The following is an 18,347-nucleotide window of genomic DNA, read 5'->3' on the forward strand; positions in this document are numbered from 1 at the left end:
GGTTCCCTGATGCATAGATTCTTTGCTGGCTAATATACGGTCCGTGATACCGTAACTACCCAAATAGAAGATGACTCTGAGAAGCCCCCCTTTAAAAATAGAGCTTAAATACAGGTGTTACCTGTATTTACCCAAAAGGATGCGGTCTCTCAATTTAAGACAACCCTGATTTCTAACATTGAAGAACTTGAAAAAAACCTAGAGTCAGTTCACACAACTGGGTAGGAGAAGCAGTTTTGGAAGCAGGGCGAACTTCCATTTTGCAGTTGTGTGTTAGATAAAAACAAGGCTAGGTAGCTGGGAGCTTGATCGTCTATCACGCCCAAGCTGGAGAAGACGGACATGTACTCCCCAGTGGTTCCCAACCAGGGTTCCTCTAGATGTTGCTGAACGACAACTCCCAGTATCCCCAGCAACATTAAATTGTAGATGGGGATGCTGGGAGTTGTAGTTCAGCAACATCTGGAGGAACCCTGGTTGGGAACCGCTGCCGTACACAGATTCTATCCCCGGCTTCCGAACAAGACACAGGAACAAAGGAAGCCGCCTCATACCGAGTCAGACTATTGGTCCATCTAGCTCAGTCTTGTCTACAGAGACTTGCAGTGGCTTCTCCAAGGCTGAAGACAGGTGTCTCTCTCAGCCCTATCTTGGAGATGCTGCCAGGGAAGGAAATTGGGACCTTCTGCTCTTCCTAGAGTTGCCCCATCCCCTTAAGGGAATAAGCTAGAGTGCTCTCATATAATCTTCCATTCAAATGCAAACCAGGGCAGATCCTGCTTAGCACGGGGGACAATTCATGCTTGTAACCACAAGGCCATTTCTCCTACTCAGCTGGGGCTTGACAGAAAATCAAGCTCCTCACTAGAGATGTGATGGAAAAACCTCTACTCCTCATCACCTAACTTGTTTGTATCAAACAATGATCACAAAACAGGAGCATGCCCAGCTCCCAAAATTGGGTAAGACTCATCTCCTGCCCAGTTGATGGTCCTGTGAACTGCCCTCCTGTCTCACATTTGCATAAACAGGGTAGTTCTTCTGTGCATGGGCAAAGCTTTCTTTGTTAGTTATAAGTTTATTCGGTCATTGACCAGCAAAAAGCTTTCTTTGTGTGATATATCTATTCTGTAGGTGAATGCCTGCATACAGTCCTTTCCACACTCCAATTATTTATAGCGTTTTGCCTTGGGGCAAATTCTGACATGAAAAGTGAGGCTTGATTTGCTGCTGAAGTTCTTCTCGCACTTCGGGCATTGATAGGGCTTCTCTCCTGTGTGGATTCTTTGATGCAAAGTGAGGTTGGAGGCCTGCCTGAAGCACTTGCCACACTCCAGGCACTGATACGGTTTCTCCCCCGTGTGGATTCTTTGGTGCAGAACGAGATGGTCTCCCCGCCTAAAGGTCTTGCCGCACTCCAGGCACACGTACGGCCTCACGGTGTGCGCACGTTGATGCTCAATCAAGCACGCTCTTGAGCTGAAGCTCTTGTGACACTTGGAGCATCTGTAGGGCTTTTTGTTTTCGTGGATTCTCTGATGAGAAATAAGTTCCTTTCTGCTGATGAACCTCTTGTCACACTCCAGGCATTTGTAGGGCTTCTCCCCCGTGTGGATCCTCCGGTGGAACGTGAACTGGGTGCTTGTGCGGAAGCTCTTGCCACACTCCAGGCAGTGGTAAGGTTTCTCCCCCGTGTGGATTCTTTGATGCAGAACGAGATGGTCTTTCCGCCTGAAGGTCTTGCTGCACTCCAGGCACATGTACGGCTTCACGTCAGTGTGCGTGCACCGATGCTCAATCAAGCACGTGCTTGAGCTGAAGCTCTTGCGACACTTGGTGCATCTGTAGGGCTTTTTGCCTTCGTGGATACTCTGATGTGAAATAAGGGCCGGTTTGCTGATGAACCTCTTGTCACACTCCAGGCATTTGTACGGCTTCTCCCTCATGTGGATCTTCTGGTGCAATGTGAGCTGGGTGCTTGTGTGGAAGCTCTTGCCACACTCCACGCAGTGGTAATGTTTTTCTCCTGTGTGGACTCTCTGATGTTTCCTTAGCCCTGCTGTAGATGCAAAGCCTTTCCCGGACCCCTGGCAATTTCTCTTTGGCGTCTGTATTTTCTGTTGGCTTGGAGTTTCATGACAACTTTTGACCTGGCAAACAACCCATGCATTCCCCCTGTTCTCCTTTGCTTCTGCTGTTTTTTCCTGCTGTGTCTTGGGTCCATTTGGATTCCTGGAGTCCTCCTCCACTTCTGGATCATCAGTTCTTTCTGCAGAAATCTCACAGGGTTCTGCCTCATCCTCATGCTCACACACAAACCCTGCAGGCATAAAGGGCAATTGTTCATTTGACCATGAAATTTGAAATAATAATAAGGGTGAGAGAAGCTGATAGGGCTAGGAAAGAAAAACTAGGGGGGTGCGTGGACCGTTTTCCATGGTTCAGTCCAAACTTGGACTAACCGGTTCACCAGTTCGAGCGGCTATGTGCATAAAACGTTGCTTGTAATATAAGGGATAAAGCTTAGGGTGGCTGGTGAGGGCAGGCGGCCCTGGTGGTAGGTGGCAAGAGCGAGAAACCTTTAAGAGTAAATGTTAAGGTCTTGGCATGAGAGGAGGAAATGTGAGTGAGTGCCGGGCCCACAGCTAGGCTGATGGCCGGGCTGCTGTGGAGAGCAACACCGCGGATGCTGCTTCCAGTAAGCTGCCAGCACTGTCTCATTTATCTTAAAGGTGCTTTGCTCTCACTGCCCCTTCTGCACAAACCCTCACTGGCCACCTAAGCTTTATCGACCCCTTTATTACAAGAAACTGCTTTATCCCCTTTATCACAAGCAACTTGTTACATACACATAGCCGTTCAAACCAACAAATACTGCCATGAACCGGGCTGGATCCGGTTCGATCTCAGTCTTTCCTGAAGGCTGGTCCGGTTCACAATCAAAACAGCCTGACTGACAGTGGACCAGTTCGCTATCGAACCGTTCGTGCACACCCCTAAGAAAGGCTACTTTCTGAAACCCTGGAGAGCTGCTGCCAGTCAGTGTAGACAATACTGAGCTAGATGGACCAATGGTCTGACTCAGTAGAGGGCAGCTTAATATGTTCATCAGGAGCATCCATAGCTCATGGGTGGAGCACCTGTTTTGTATGGAAGAGCTGGGAAAGGCCCCTACCTGAAACCCAGGAGAGGTGCTGCCAGACAATGTAGACAGTGCTGCCCGAGGCGGACCACGAGTCTGACTCGGTCTAAGGCAGCTTCACCTAAGCATACTGATGTTTCTTTTTTAGACTGTGAGGTGTTTGGGGACAGGAAGCCATTTTATTTATTGATTTACTTATTTATTTTTATTTATCTATGTAAACCACTTTGGGAACTTTTGTTGAAAAGCAGTATATAAATATTTGTCTAATCATATCATATCGTACTCACTCTCAGCCAGCTCCGTCAGGATGGAAATATTCTCTCGGAATCCTCCTAGTGAACTTTCCAATGCTTCTTCTGAAGGAAGGCCTTCCAGCAGGAAGTTCTCCACCACAGTTTCTCTTATGCTTTCAGTTTCTATGGGAGAGAAAAAGAGAGGATCCTTGTTCCAAGTAGAGAAGAAATCTTGGAGGGAAGAAAAGGAAGTAAAAAGGAATACAAGGAGATCAAGACAAAGGGCTGGTTTAGTTGACCTAAGAAACTATGGTTTGCTGGGTCAGCCTAAACCCATGCACCTCTCCCTTACCTGCTCTGCTTGCACACTGCAGACAGGTGTCATTGTGAACATTAACTAGGCAGGACAAACAGCTTTGGGAGCTGTGTGCACCCCTGATTTTTGGTCGAGTGTGAGTTCAAAGCTAGGTTGGAGGCAGGGAAAGTGATCCTATAAATATTTATCATATTCGTATTATATGGGAGCCTATTAATAAATCAATTTAATAATAATAATAATAATAATAAATAATATGCACAGGCTCCGAGGGCTTTTCTTCCCGCCTTGGCAATATGCTTTGTAAAAGTGCTTTTCTTCCCGCCTTGGCCAATGCTGTCGGGACAATGCCAAACCTCTTTAGTTTTTATAGTTCTCTGCTTAGCCTTTCTTCCTAGGGTAAAAGCTCTAGGTCCCTGCTCCTTTGGGTCCTTTCCCCTGCCCTTTTGAGTCTGACCCAACAATGTAATTCTTACCTTTGGAGAGAATTTTAAGACCCCCGAATTCCAGCCTGGAGAAGACCACTTGGAGGACCTCCGGGAGCCAAGACCCCCAGGCTGCAAAGAAATCTCCTGGATCAAACAGACCCTGAGCAGCCATCAACTGTAGCCTCTCCTCGGACCCAGTGCCCCTTCACCACCAAAAATGGCTCCTGTCCCCTCCCTAGAATGCCCTCCACTGCTCCCGGGACCCCAAAAGAAGAGGCAATGCTGGGCTACTGCCTGCGAATTCCAACACGGGAGGCAAAGTGTTTCCCTCCCAATGCTCGGACTTCCATCCTAATGGGCCTCTTCAGGAAGAGGGTTAGGCCGACTGAGGCACCTGCTTGGAATCAAGGCCAGCCTGAGCTCCAGGGAGAAGGGGGGATGTCCTGGCTTTGACATCCCCGCTTTATTTGCAGCCAGCCTTTGCTGGATCGACAGCCATTTCTTTGCTGCTGCCTTACTAGATCGGGGTAGCAACATGAACTTGCTGGGTGGTCTTTAGTAAACCATTCTTGCCTCCCCCCACCTACAATACGGGGATAAATTTACAGGGCTGCTCAACTTCGGCCCTCCTGCAGATGTTGGCCTACAATTCCCATAATCCCTGGCTCTCGGCCATTGTGGCTGGGGATGATGGGAGTTGTAGTTCAAAAACAGCGGGAGGGCCTAAGTTGAGCAGGTCTGGATAACACGAGGGACTCACCATTTCCTTCTTCACCCTCCTGCTTGGGCTCCCCACGCAGCCACCTCCTCCTGGATTCACGCTCTGGAGTCTGCTCTTGCTCAGAGGGTGGGGCAGCCGATAACGGCAGGGCCTGGAATGGCAACGAAGAGGGCTTTCTTTCAGCAGGGAGGGACAGGGCTGCTGGGGGAGCAACAGGGAATGGGACAGCAAGAAGGAAGAGCCTGGCTGTCTCCCCGCCACTGCCTCAGTACTACACTGAAGGGCAGCAGCTCTCCAGAGTTTCAGGCAGGAGTGTAGACTGACTGGCATCAGCAATCCAGGATTTCATGGAAGATATTTTCTTAACCCTAAGCAGAGCTGGAACCTGGGATGTTCTGTCTGTGCTCTACCATTGAGCTATGGATGGTCCCAATGAATGTATTGCCTTTTACTGAATCAGAGCCTTGGTCCATCTAGCTCAGTGTGATCTACACTAACTGGCAGCAACTATTCAGCATGGTTCACTCCCAGGCATCTCCAGGCAATGCTAGGGAGACTCCTGCCTGAAACCCTGGAGAACTGCTACCAGTCACTGTGGTGTAGTAGACAATACTGAAACAGATGGATCAAAGGCCTGACTCAGTCGAGGGCTGATTCCTCTGTCCCGCACAGGAACAACATTGTGAAGCAGTCCCACCTGGTTTTCCTGTCTCTCGGCCGTTCGCTGTCTCAGTAGGAAATCTTCAGCCAGGGTTACTGCCTGGGAACAGGTCTCTGGGCCATGTTCCCTCACCCAGCTCTGGATCTCCGGGGGCAGGATGGCCAGGAATTGCTCCAGGATCAGCAGCTCCAGGATCTGCTCCTTGGAGTGTCTCTCGACCTTCAGCCACCCATGGCAAAGTTCTTGCAGTCTCCTGTAAGCCCCTCTGGGCCCCTCGGCCTCTTGGTAGCAGAAACGCCGGAAGTGTTGACGTTGCTTCTCCCTTCTCATGGTGTCTCCTTGCAAGATGGCTGCCTTCACCTTCCCATAATCCTCTCTGTCTTCAGCATCCAGCCTGCTAAAGGCCTGCTCGGCTTCTCCACTGAGGGCTGGCAGGAGTCGGGTTGCCCACACTTCTCTGGGCCACTGACAGGCTTCGGCCACTTGCTCAAAGGAGGCCAGGAAAGTGGTAGTGTCATTCCATGGGGCAGGTTCCTCTGGTAACTGCGGGGCTCCCCAGCCGGCGTGAGAGGATTCCAGGAACTCCTGCCATTGTGGGTCCCAGTGTGGAAGCGTCCCTTCATCTGATTCCTGTTTAACCTCTTCCCCAGTACTCTGAACCTGAATAAGATGAGGGGTTTCTCCTGTTCTGCCTGATCCCTCCCCTAAGGTAAGGGCGATGGGGTCTTGCTCCTCCATTTTCATTGTTGTGTGACCTCACAAAGATAACACGGCAGCACCAAGAACTCTAGAAGAAATGACAATGATGTAACTGGTGCGATGTGCTTTTCCTTGGGGAACAGAGGGGAAAAGAACAAACACAAGTAAATAGCTAGCCTATTCCTGCTGTTTTTGCTATTTAGTTATATACTGATATATAGATAGATAGATATAGATATAGATAGTTATATAGTTATAGTTATATATATGAAGAACCAAAGTTCCTGCAGCTCTCTTGTGTTCCTGCTTGGAACTATCTGAGACTCCTGACCAGTGTTCCCAATAACAAGGATACCCAGATGTTGACTCCAACTCCAGTAATCCCCAACCAAAGTCCCTTTCAGCTGGGGATGCTTCTGAATATCAGCTGCAGGGGAGCAACATCTAGAAAGAGGGCATGCCTCCATCTCTTTCCTGGGATCTCCCAGAGGCACTGTGGAAAACAGATTGTCTTTGGGCCTGATCTAGCAAGGGTGTTCTTAGTAATATCTGGGAATCCCTGTTACAGGGAACACAGTTCCTGACCCCCTTGCAGCTAGCTGAGGTCTGTGCCCCTCACCCACACCCACCCCTGCACGTGCCAGATCTCTGAGGCACCAGATCTCTGCCTCAGTAGAGACCCTGGGGCTCAGTCTGGAAGAAGATACTTCCTCCATCTAAGGTTCAGTTGATGACTGTGCAGGATGGGGCCTTTTCAGTGGTGGCCCCTGCCCTATGGAATCCCTCATGCAAATCATGTGTGCATTTGAACTTGTGTTTTTCCCATAGGTTATGTGAGTTGAACATAATGTATGAACGGGGCTGTTGGTTCTACTGTCTGAAATTCTGTGACCATGCAGGTAGTAGTTTAGCAAAATATCCAGTTGTTGATAATTCCATTAAATATCAGTCACCATTAATTAAGTGCAGTAACAAAAAACAACAACCCCCCACAGTGAAACTGTGCAAATTGAGGAGATGGAACTATTAATAGCATTTTTTAAATTAAGATTCCACAAAAATATTTATTTATTTTTACATTTTATGTATGTATACATGTTTATGTACCGCCCAAAACCTATGTCTCTAGGTGGTTTACATTAAAACAGCACAAATTAAAACAAAATTAAAATATTAAAACATTAAAATCAATTTGGTCAGCTGGCTGGATTCTATATAAATAAGACCAAGACTAAGGTTTTTACTAAAAATATGGATCAGAAAGCTAAAGGCAGATTCTCTGAAATAAGTGAGTTGAAAGTGGAGAAGAAAGTTAAATATTTGGGGGTCTGGTTATCAAATCACAACTCCTTGTTGTTTATAAATAATTATGTCAAAATATGGAATTCAGTGAAAATTGATCTACAAAGATGGTCTAAAATGAATTTATCTTTAATGGGAAGAATTTCAGTGGTGAAAATGAATGTCTTGCCTAAAATGTTGTTTCTCTTTCAGACTATTCCCATAATTAACACTTTAACTTGTTTTAAGCAGTGGCAGAAGGACATAACTAAGTTTGTTTGGCAGGGGAAAAAACCAAGAATTAATTTTAAGAATCTAACAGATGCAAAGGAAAGAGGTGGTCTTACCTTGCCAGACTTAAGGTTATATTTTGATGCTGTTTGTTTGACATGGTTAAAAGAATGGATAACGCTAAGAAACCCTAGAATTCTTGATTTGGAAGGATTTGACAGAAGGTTTGGATGGCATGCGTATTTGTGGTATGAAAAAAGTAAAATACATAAAGATTTTTTGAACCACTATGTGAGAAGGAGTTTAATGAGGGTGTGGTTAAAATACAAAAATTGGTTTGAACCTAAAACTCCGTTATGGGTATCTCCGATTGAAGCCTTATCACGTAAAGAAGTAAATATGCAAATGTGCTGGGGTACCTATAGGGATTTGTTACATTTTCAGGAAAAGGATTGTAAGTTAAAAAGCTTAACTGAAATACAAGATTTGGTTAGAGATTGGTTTCACTATTATCAGTTAAATGAGATGTATAAGAAAGACCTTAAAGTCGGATTTGAGGACCAGACTTCAAATTTTGAGAAGGAATTATGTCAAAATGATGAAAAATTAGTATCTAAAATGTATAAACTGTTGCTTTTGGAGGAGACAAGAGAGGAAGTGGTTAAAACGACTATGATAAAGTGGGCTCAAGATGTGGGGCGTAATATAGAAATGGCAGCCTGGGAAAAGTTATGGGGAAATGATTTAAAATTTACTGCATGTTATGCTATAAAAGAAAACTATTATAAAATGATGTATAGATGGTATCTGACACCAAAAAAATTGGCATTAATGTATAAAAATGTTTCAAACAAATGCTGGAAGTGTGGACATTTTGAAGGCACATTCTTTCATATGTGGTGGACCTGTGGGAAGGCTAAAGCCTATTGGGATATGATATATAATGAATTAAAGAAAATATTTAAAATGACATTTCCTAAGAAGCCAGAATCCTTACTGCTGGGAATAACACAAGGTGCAATTTCTACAACTAATTTAACATTTTTTATGTATGCCGCTGGGAATAACACAAGGTGCAATTTCTACAACTAATTTAACATTTTTTATGTATGCCTCTACAGCGGCTAGAATTATATATGCACAGAAATGGAAGACCAGTGAACTGCCTTCAAAAGAAGACTGGCTGATAAAAAATTTGGAATATGCGGAGATGGCAAAACTTACAGCACTATTAAGAGATCAAAACTTGGAATGTTTTAAAGAAAATTGGAAACCATTTTTGTTGTATCTAAAGAATTATTTTCCTACTATGGACCTGACAGCAGGGTTTGAAATTTAGTAAAAATCGCAGGTTGGTTAGATTAATTATGTTTGTAAGGGTTTGAATTTATGTTTTGAATTATTATTATAGCAAGGGTAAATTTTATAGTTGATGATCCACGAAGAAATGTGAGCGGGAAGTCCACCTTTTTTGTGTGTATTTGTAATGAATGATAATATTACGGTTGTTAAAATTAATAAAAATTGAATTTGGAAAAAACAAACAAACATTAAAATCATTTAAAATGTAACACAATGTTAAAAACTGTAAGTCTAATTAAAAGCCTGGGTGAACAGATGTGTCTTAACTGCCTTTTCAAAGTTGTCAGAGATGGGGAGGCTCTTATTTCCACAAGGAGCACATCCCAAAGCCTCAGGGCAGCGATGGAAAAGGCCCCCTCCCTGAGTAGCCACCAGGTGAGCCAATGGTAACTGCCGACATTTATTTGTTAGGCTTCCTCTGAGGAGCCCAGCCCAGAGTGGTGTACAGGGTTATGTTTGTCCTCACAGCAACCCTGTGAGGTAGGTTAAGTTGAGAGATAAGAGTCATTAGGTGAGTCAGAGTCATCCGGTGAGTTTAATGGCTGAACAGGGATTTGAACTTGGGTCTCCCCAGTCCTAGTCCAACATGAGACCTTCTTGGGAATAACATGTATTAGAGTTTTGGAACTACTTCTTCAGCAGGGTGCTGAACAGTTATGAAATGATGTTGGGGGAGGGCCAGGCAAGCCACTATTTTCTCTGCCTTCATCAAAGGTACAACCTAGATGGCTTTAAGAGGGGTTTGGATAACTTCATGGAGGAGAGGTCTAGTCGGAGGGCTATAGGCCACCTGCAGCCTCAATGGCAGGATGCCTCTGAGTACCAGTTGCAGGGGAATAACAGCAGGAGGGAGTGCATGCCCTCAACTCCTGCCTGTGGCTTCCAGCATCATTTGGTGGGCCACTGTGTGAAACAGGATGCTGGACTATGAGCCTTGGGCCTGATCCAGGAGGTCTGTTCTTATAGGTATAATATTTCTGGCCTATGATGTTCCAAGGAGCAGAGTCTGTCCCCCTCTGCCATCAGGAGAAAAGGCGAAAGACTTGGGGGACAAGACCGGGAGGTTCCCACAATCTTGGACACACACACACACCCGGCTTTGCCAGAACCCACTACACCAAGAGAACCTAGGAGTTGAATCCAGTGCCCCTGCATGGTCCAAAAATAGGACTTTGCCTTCTTCCTCCAACTTGGGAGACTTGAGTCCACCCAACACTGCTGGAGGCATGTCTGAAAAACGGCACAAGGTTCCTTCCAGAGAAAGGACGGGGACCAGTGTTGTCTGTAACAGGGATTCCCTGTTGCTGTTGACTACAACTCCCATAGGCCCACAGTGTTCCCTCTAATTTTTTTCATCTGTGTGTGGAATGAGTTTTTTTCTGGACAGCAGAATCAAGGCAGTGTGAGCACACATGCATTCAGAGTGGGGCATCTTGAGTGGGTTCTAAAAAACTGAGTGGACATTTAAAAAATTGTGTGTGCACGCCTTAGAGGGAACACTGAACCACAGCCAAAGGCCATTATAGCTGGGAGATGCTGGGAGCTGTAGTCAACAACAACTGGCAATTCCTGTCACTAGTGTGGACAAGCACTCTTACCAACCAGCAACCTAGATAGACCCCCAGTACACGACAGATCTTTGCTGGAGCAATATCCTACCTCTTCTGGTGTTAGGCTCCAGCTCAGTCTCTCCTGCCTCTCCTCGGAGCTGTCTGAGGTTCTAAGCCCTTTCCCTAACTCTTGTTTTCTCTCCGAGTTGTCCAAGGGCTAAATCCCCGACCAAGACTTTTGCCTTCACTCAGACCTGCTTCAGCTGGAACGCAGCTCCGTCAAAGCCTCTGCCTGGAACAGGATAGATTACCAGTTGAAGCACACTTCTCTACAATGCTACAGAAACGCATACGAGTGGTGTTCAAAAAGTGCATATTCTGACATACACATGTGGACAAATGTGTTGGTACCCCTCCACAAAAAAGAAGAACCCACAATTGTCTCTGAAATAACTTGAAACTGACAAAAGTAAATCGCACCCATCATTGTTTATTCTGCATTTAACAAAAATCACTTTGCTTTAGAGTTTTGATGCAATGGAATATTTCAAATAATAACACAAGTGAAAATGGCATGGACAAAAATGATGGGACCTTTAACCTAATATTTTGTTGCACAACCTTTAGAGGCAATCACTGCAAACAAGTGATTCCTGTAGCTCTCAATGAGACTTCTGCACCTGTCAACAGGTTGTTTGGCCCACTCTTCCTAAGCAAACTGCTCCACCTGTATCAGGTTTGAAGGGTGCCTTCTCCAGACTGCATGTTTCAGTTCTTTCCATAGATGTTCGATAGGATTCAAATCAGGGCTCATAGAAGGCCACTTCAGAATAGTCCAATGTCTTGTCCTTAGCCATTTTTGGATGCTTTTAGCTGTGTGTTTTGGGTCATTATCCTATTGGAGGATCCATGACCTGCAACTGAGACAGAGCTTTCTGACACTGGGCAGTACATTTCGCTCCAGAATGTCTTGATAGTCTTGAAATTTCATTGTTCCCTGCACAGACTCAAGGCACCCCGTGCCAGACGCAGTAAAGCAGCGAGCCTCCTCCATGTTTCACAGTAGGCATGGTGTTCTTTTCTTTGAAAGTTTCATTTTTTCGTCTGTGGACATAGAACTGATGTAACTTGCCAAAAAGCTCCAGTTTTGTCTCATCTGTCCAAAGGACATTCTCCCAGAAGCATTGTGGCTTGTCAATATGCATTTTAGCAGATTCCAGTTTGGCTTTTTTAATGTTTTTCTTTCAACAGTGGAATCCTCTAGGGTCCTCTTCCATTGAGCCCACTGTCATTCAAAAAGCTACGGATGGTGCTTTTGATGGACCTTGACCTTGGAGTTCAGCTTGTATCTCTTTGGAAGTTGACCTTGGCTTTTTGTCTACCATTCTCACTATCCTTTAGGGATGTGCACAAACCCGTCCGCAGGCCATGTTAGAGGCCTGCAAACTGGTTCACAAATGGCCCGGACCGGCGGTCCGACGCCGGGGGTTGGTCTCACTTTAAGGGCGGGGGGGTTGTACTTACCCCTCCCACTGCTTTTCCCCCTCTGGCGCTCCATTTTTCAGTGAAATTTTCGGGGCGGCAGTGTTCCTCCCTGCTGCCCCCGCCCCCTTGTGTTGTGTGCATGCGCGTCAGCAGCGAGCGCATGCGCGGAAGTTACTTCTGCTTTTACTGTTCAACAAGGAGGCTGGGGCAGCAGGAACACTGCTGCCCCGAAAATTTCACTGAAAAATGGAGTGCCGGAGGGGGGAAACGGCTACCTTGTCAAGGCTACCTTGTGTTTATTTTTAGGTTGTTCGCTTTTGGGACAGGGAACCAACTTTTTCTATGTAAATTGCTTTCAGATTTTTTGTTGTTGAAAAGTCATATATAAATATCTGTACAAATGTTTGTATCATATTTACTTTTACCACACTAGCATTTTGACAACATTCTCAGACCTCCCTTGCTTTTTCATATTCAAAGAGTTTTCTTAGACCCCACCCCTGTGCTTGGTGCTGTACAATACATGGGGGTGAGTAAATATATCTTGTCGTAATCTTGTATTGGTTTGATACTGTTAGAATTGTAAGCTGCTATGAGGCTACATGAAGGTACAGGGAATAAATGTTTTAGATCTCTCTTATATTTATTTATTATTTATTATTACATTTATAAACCGGTCCATCCAGAGGCTCTGGGCGGTATACAACAACTTTAGAAACATAAAAACACACAATTAAAAACATAATGCTAAAAACAATATTAAAACAATTCAAAAACAATTAAAACCATTTAAAACCAATTAAAATACTTTTTAAAAACAGCAACAAGCTGTTTACAAGCCTTGGAAGGCCAGGCCAAACAAATAAGTTTGGGGGGCTCTCTTAAAGGCTGACAGCGAGCCTAAACTGTGGATATCTGCCGGGAGTGCATTCCACAGACCAGGAGCAGCTACAGAAAAGGCCCGGTTCCGAGTCGCCACCAGACGTACCGGTGCTAACTGGAAACCTACCTCTCCAGATGACGTCAATGAGCGATGGCAAGCATACCAAGATATATGGGGATCATACCGAAATATAAATATAAATATATCTATTTCTGAAAGTGCTGAAAAAATTATGATCCTCATGGACACATAACTGGAATACTTGCAGGCACCAGCAGACTCGGGATAACCTGAAGGTATATCAATTTCACAAAAATTTGAAGAAAAAAAGACCTAAAGAGACCAACTCTCTCCCAAAACTTACCCCCACATTAGTCAATGGGATGGAATGTTTACAGACTATGAGGCCAGTTAACAGTCAAGCAGTTAGACAAAGCTAATGGAACTCAGTGGCAAGAAGGCGAGAAGGGGGCTTGAGCAAGAAGTGTAGGAAATATTTCCGCTTGAAGATATTTCAGGACTCCCTCAGATTGTCACATCCTCTTCTGTTTCTGAAAGGTGTCAAAAACATTCACCATGCTCAGGCACAGGCTCATGGTAACACATGCACATGAGGGATATACTGTAACATTTTGTTGCAGGTCCATACTTCTATAATTAAATATGTATTTGACATATCCCTAACGATTAGGACCAAAAAAAGGAAGTACTTTTTCAAACAGCACATAATTAAACTATGGAATTCTCTGTCACGGGATGTGGTGATGACCACTTGTTTGGATGGCTTTAAAAAGAGGCTTAGACAAATTCCTGGAGGACAGGTCTATCAGTGGCTATTAGTCTGGTGGCTACAGGCCGCCTCCAACCTCAAAGGCAAGATGCCTCCAAATACCAGTTGCAGGGGAGCAACAGCAGAAGAGAGGGCATGCCCCCACCTCAGCTCTTGCCTGTGGGTTTCTTAAGAGGCATCTGGTGGGCCATGGTGGGAAACAGGATGCTGGACTAGCTAGGGCTTAGGCCTGATCCAGCAAAGACTGCTCTTATGTTCTCAAAACGAGTGAGCAGAAGTCGGATGGGCAGCAGGAGAGCTGTGAAGGGAAGATAGCTGCATTTAAAATGAATCGCTAAGGGAAAAAATACAGAGCCACATCATGGTTAAAATTACAGAGACTAACATCCTGATTAAATTATTCAAGAGAAATCCCAGTGAAGTTAATAGGACAAGTTAGTCACGGCGGAGTCATAGCCCTATTAATTTCAATGGAATTTCCATTGGGTAATTTAGTCAGAATATCAGCCAGAGGTGTTAAAGGCTGGATTCCGTACATGAGGATTTTCCTCTGCCCCTATGTGCTAGGTGCTGTACAGTACTCGGGAGACAAATACAGTGGACTTTACAATCTACATTGCAAGGTAAAAGGCAAGGATATTGGAGCAGAGAAATTGCAGAGATTTATTAAAGTTCTCTGGTCAGAACTCCAGAGACTATTTTGACCGGCCTGTCCTAGATGGGGTCACACTTCCCCAAAAGGAACAGTTTTGCAGTCTGGGAGTACTTCTGGATCCATTGCTGGTCTATGACCAAAATAAAGTTTTACTAAACTAAACTACTACTTCTGGATCCACACATCTCCCTGGTTTCTCAGGCTGAGGCGGTGGCCAGGGGTGCTTTCTATCAGCTTCGGCTGATACGTCAGCTGCGTCTGTTTCTTGAGATCAATGACCTCAAAACAGTGGTACATTTGTTGGTAACCTCCAGAATGGACTTCTGTAATGTGCTCTAGGTGGGGCTGCCTTTGTATGTAGTTCGGAAACTTCAGTTGGTTCAGAATGAGGCAGCCAGGTTGGTCTCCAGGTCATCTTGGAGAGAACACATTACTCCCTTGTTGATGGAGCTACACTGGCTGCCAATAGATTTCCGGGCAGAATACAAAGCGCTAGTTATAACTTATAAAGCCCTAAACGGCTTAGGACCGCCCACTGAGGTCACTTGAGGAAGTCCGTCTCCAGTTACCGCCAACTCTCCAGTTACCGCCAAATCTTTTGGTGTCTCCACGGAGTCGGGCCTTCTCTATTGCTGCCCCGAGATTGTGGAATGTGCTCCCTGCTGAGATACGATCCTCCCCATCTCTGACTATTTTAAAAAAACATCTGAAGACCCATTTCTTCACCCAAGCTTTTTCAGCTTTTTTAATTTGTAGGTTTTAATTTTATGCTGTTTTAAAACTGTTAAACTGTTTTAACTTTTTGTATTTGTTTTAATTGTTTTTATGTCATTGTTAACCGCCCAGACACGAAAGTTTGGGCGGTAGACAAGTTAAGTAAGTAAATAAACAAACAAACAAACAAACAAACAAACAAACAAATAAACAAATAAATAGGAGGGGAGTGAGTGGAAAAAGCAGCAGAAGAGCAGAGATTGTGGTAGCAAGAGAAATATTGGCATTTAAAATAAACAACTAAGGAAAACAATATACAGAGCCAGAATGGGATGAAAACCACATTCAGGATCCCCTTGATGGGCTGAATGCAGTGAAAAGGAACCACATCTCGGGTGATTTATTTTCAGTGGCCCGGCTCCGCTGCCCACCTCTTCCTGGTGGCCCAGCCGCCTCTCCCCGCCGCCCTCTTCTTCTGCACCTCCCCCTCCCCATTCTACCCGCGACGAAGCCTGGGCCCGGGCCTGCCCCCGCCCCACGCATGCATTTCCGCCCGCCTCGCACATCTAGAGAAATAATTACACAAGAGATAATTATATAGGGGTCCTGGGGTTGCCAAGCCTCCAGGAGTGGCCTGGAGTCTCCAGCGATCGGCATCCGTCTCCAGGGCACTCTGGAAAAGCAATCTGGAGACCTCTGTATGGCTGGATGTTGTGAACAAGATAGCGTGTGTATGTGCAATATTGGGGCGGGGGGGCGGGGAGGGGAGGTCTCCAGGAATCGCTTTGGTAAGAGTTGGCAGCCCCCTCATCTCCATCCATCCACATTCCCAGCAAAACCCTTTGGGGATGCTTGAATGGGCCTTTTAGGACCGTCTCCCTCCCCACTTGGGGGTCTCCTGCTTGGGAGGCAGCCCCGCCATCCCCGAGGAGCTGCTGCCAGGAGCCCTCAACGTCCTGGAGTGGAGCTTCCAGGAAGCAGCTCCCCCCACGACGCCCACCAGCCGCCTCCCTTCCTGCCTCCGACCCCGACGCGCTGCTCCTCCTCCCAGCCCCTCTGCCTCCCCACTTTCCTACAGTCCGGACCCGCCTCTTCTTGCGCCTCTCCTCTCTGGAAGTGCTGCTGCCCTCGGATCGCGCCCCCGCCCGCGACTCACCCGGCCCCTCCAGCCACACGCCTTCCTCCTGCCCCCAGCACAGATCAGCACCACGCGCGTGGAGAGCCCTTTCCCCCAACCTCTCTGGGGAGGCTAATTAGGCATGCATGTTCAAAAGGCAGATTCTGGGGGAGGAGCCAAGCCAGGAAGGGGATGCCCCAGATCACATCCTGCCCCCACCCCCACCTTGGATCAGGGTTGGGGCCTTGCTAGGAATCTCTAGCCCTTGCTGCTTAACCCTTTGTGCACCGCTCTCTCAGAAGAGAGGACTTGCTGAATATGCAGGTTCAGTCTGGTGTGAGTCGGTGGAGCGTGGCTGGTTGGCTGGCTGGCTGGCTGCTTGATCGCCCGCCTTCTGCCTCCCCTTCCTCATCTCTAGGCTTGGGAGTCTCATCCCCCAACTATGCATTAATTTGAACACGGGCCCACTCGTCCCTACCTACACCCCTGCTGAACGCTTTTCAGTTTCATGCTAGTTGCCTTTCTTAGGAAATAAATAAACGCCATTGATGCTCAGCTGTTACGACTGCAGTCCTTATTTAGGGGAGCTGCTGGGTGCCACCGCTCAAAGGATCGTGGGAAATGTAGTTCGCCGCAGGAAGACAGACACAGCCTGAAAACAGGAAGTTACAGAGAGGCTTGCCAATGCTGAAGATTCTTTCTTCGCCTTCCCCCGATATTTTTCACATTAAAACTCCAGGATTGCTTTCGAGAGTCAGCTGGAGATGGATGCCGATATTCCGGGAGACTTCAGGCCAATCCTGGTTGGCACTGGCAACCCTACATATAGTGGCTGACCATTTCTGACTAAATTACTGAATCACGGGAGTCCCATTGAAATAAATAGGACAAGTTAGTCATGACAAGTTATGACTAACTGATCCTTTTACTAACTTGTCATGACAGGTTATGACTAACTTGTCCCATTAATTTTAATGTGACTTCTACTGAATTAATTAAATAACTCAGTGGGTTAATTAATTAACCCATTGAGTTATTAGTTTTACTAATAGTTTAGTCATTACTAACTTGTCCAGTTAATTTCAGTGGGACTTCGGTTGAGTAATTTAATCAGGATGTCAGCCAAGATTTTATTTCGTTTCTATATGAAGGAAACCATAGGTTTGAAGATGAAGGTTTCGTCCCCACCCACCCCCGTCAGGTTTTTCACTTTTATTAGGAATCCCATTTTCCCTTGTATTTGGTACGATTTCCATATTGCATGGTCTCCCCTTGAATATGGATGAGGCAGAGCAGCTACCAAGCATATCTACAAGCACCTGGAATTACCCCCATTTACACTTGGCCCTGCTCCTGTGCATTTTAAGAGCAACTCATAAGAACAGCCCTGCTGGGTCAGGCCCATGGACCAGATGCCACTGGGAGCCTACAGGCAGGAGTTGAGGGCATGCCCTCTCTCCTGCTGTTACTCCCCTGCAATTGGTATTCAGGCTAGAGGTGGCCTATAGCCTTCCAACTAGTAGCCATTGATAGACCTCTCCTCCCTGAAGTTCCAAACCCCTCTTAAAGCCATCCAGGTTGTTGGCTATCACCATATCTTGTGGCAGAGAATTCCACAAGTTGATTAAGTACCTCCGTTTGCTGGTCCTAAGTTTCCTAGCAATCCATTTCATTGGATGACCCCCGGTTCTAGTGTTATTTGTGAGAGAGAAATTTCTCTCTCTCCACTTTCTCCACACCATGCATGATTTGATAGACCTCTATCATGTCTCCTCGCAGTCGTCTTTTTTCTAAACTAAAAAGCCCCAGGTGTTGTAGTCTTGCCTCATAAGAAAGGTGCTGTAAGACCCTGATCATCTTGGTTGCCCTCTTCTGCACCTTTTCCAGTTCTACAATGTCCTTCTTTAGATGCGTTGACCAATTGTACGCAGTACTCCAAGTGTATCCTTATACAAAACTTGAAATAGTTTTGTATAAGGACATTATAATAGCAGTTTGATTTTCAATCCCCTTCCTAATGATCTCTAGCATGGAATTGGCCTGTTTCACAGCTGCAGCACATTGAGTTGACATTTT

The 18,347-nt window shown here is 45.9% G+C and overlaps 1 protein-coding gene across 6 annotated transcripts; it reads right to left on the reverse strand.

The window, feature by feature from the left end:
* Positions 1–431: 431 nt before the first annotated feature.
* LOC128342609 (zinc finger protein 397-like) lies at positions 432–16,784 on the reverse strand. 6 transcript variants are annotated; one of them, XM_053290119.1, is made up of 6 exons: positions 16,750–16,784; positions 10,737–10,919; positions 5,541–6,334; positions 4,883–4,994; positions 3,433–3,561; positions 432–2,320 (listed from the first exon to the last, which is right to left on the reverse strand). In XM_053290119.1, the coding sequence occupies exons 3-6, from the start codon at positions 6,246–6,248 to the stop codon at positions 1,170–1,172; spliced, it is 2,100 nt and encodes a 699-aa protein (XP_053146094.1). In that variant the 5' UTR covers positions 6,249–6,334; positions 10,737–10,919; positions 16,750–16,784; the 3' UTR covers positions 432–1,169. The 6 variants fall into 6 exon arrangements, with proteins under 6 accessions (XP_053146094.1, XP_053146093.1, XP_053146095.1 ...); XM_053290118.1 differs by lacking the exon at positions 16,750–16,784 and adding an exon at positions 16,391–16,729; XM_053290120.1 differs by lacking the exon at positions 16,750–16,784 and adding an exon at positions 16,311–16,433 and having other exon boundaries at positions 5,541–6,291.
* Between the last annotated feature and the right edge of the window lie 1,563 nt (positions 16,785–18,347).

This window comes from Hemicordylus capensis, chromosome 2, assembly GCF_027244095.1.
Source record: "Hemicordylus capensis ecotype Gifberg chromosome 2, rHemCap1.1.pri, whole genome shotgun sequence".
NCBI classification, from domain to species: Eukaryota; Metazoa; Chordata; class Lepidosauria; order Squamata; family Cordylidae; genus Hemicordylus; species Hemicordylus capensis.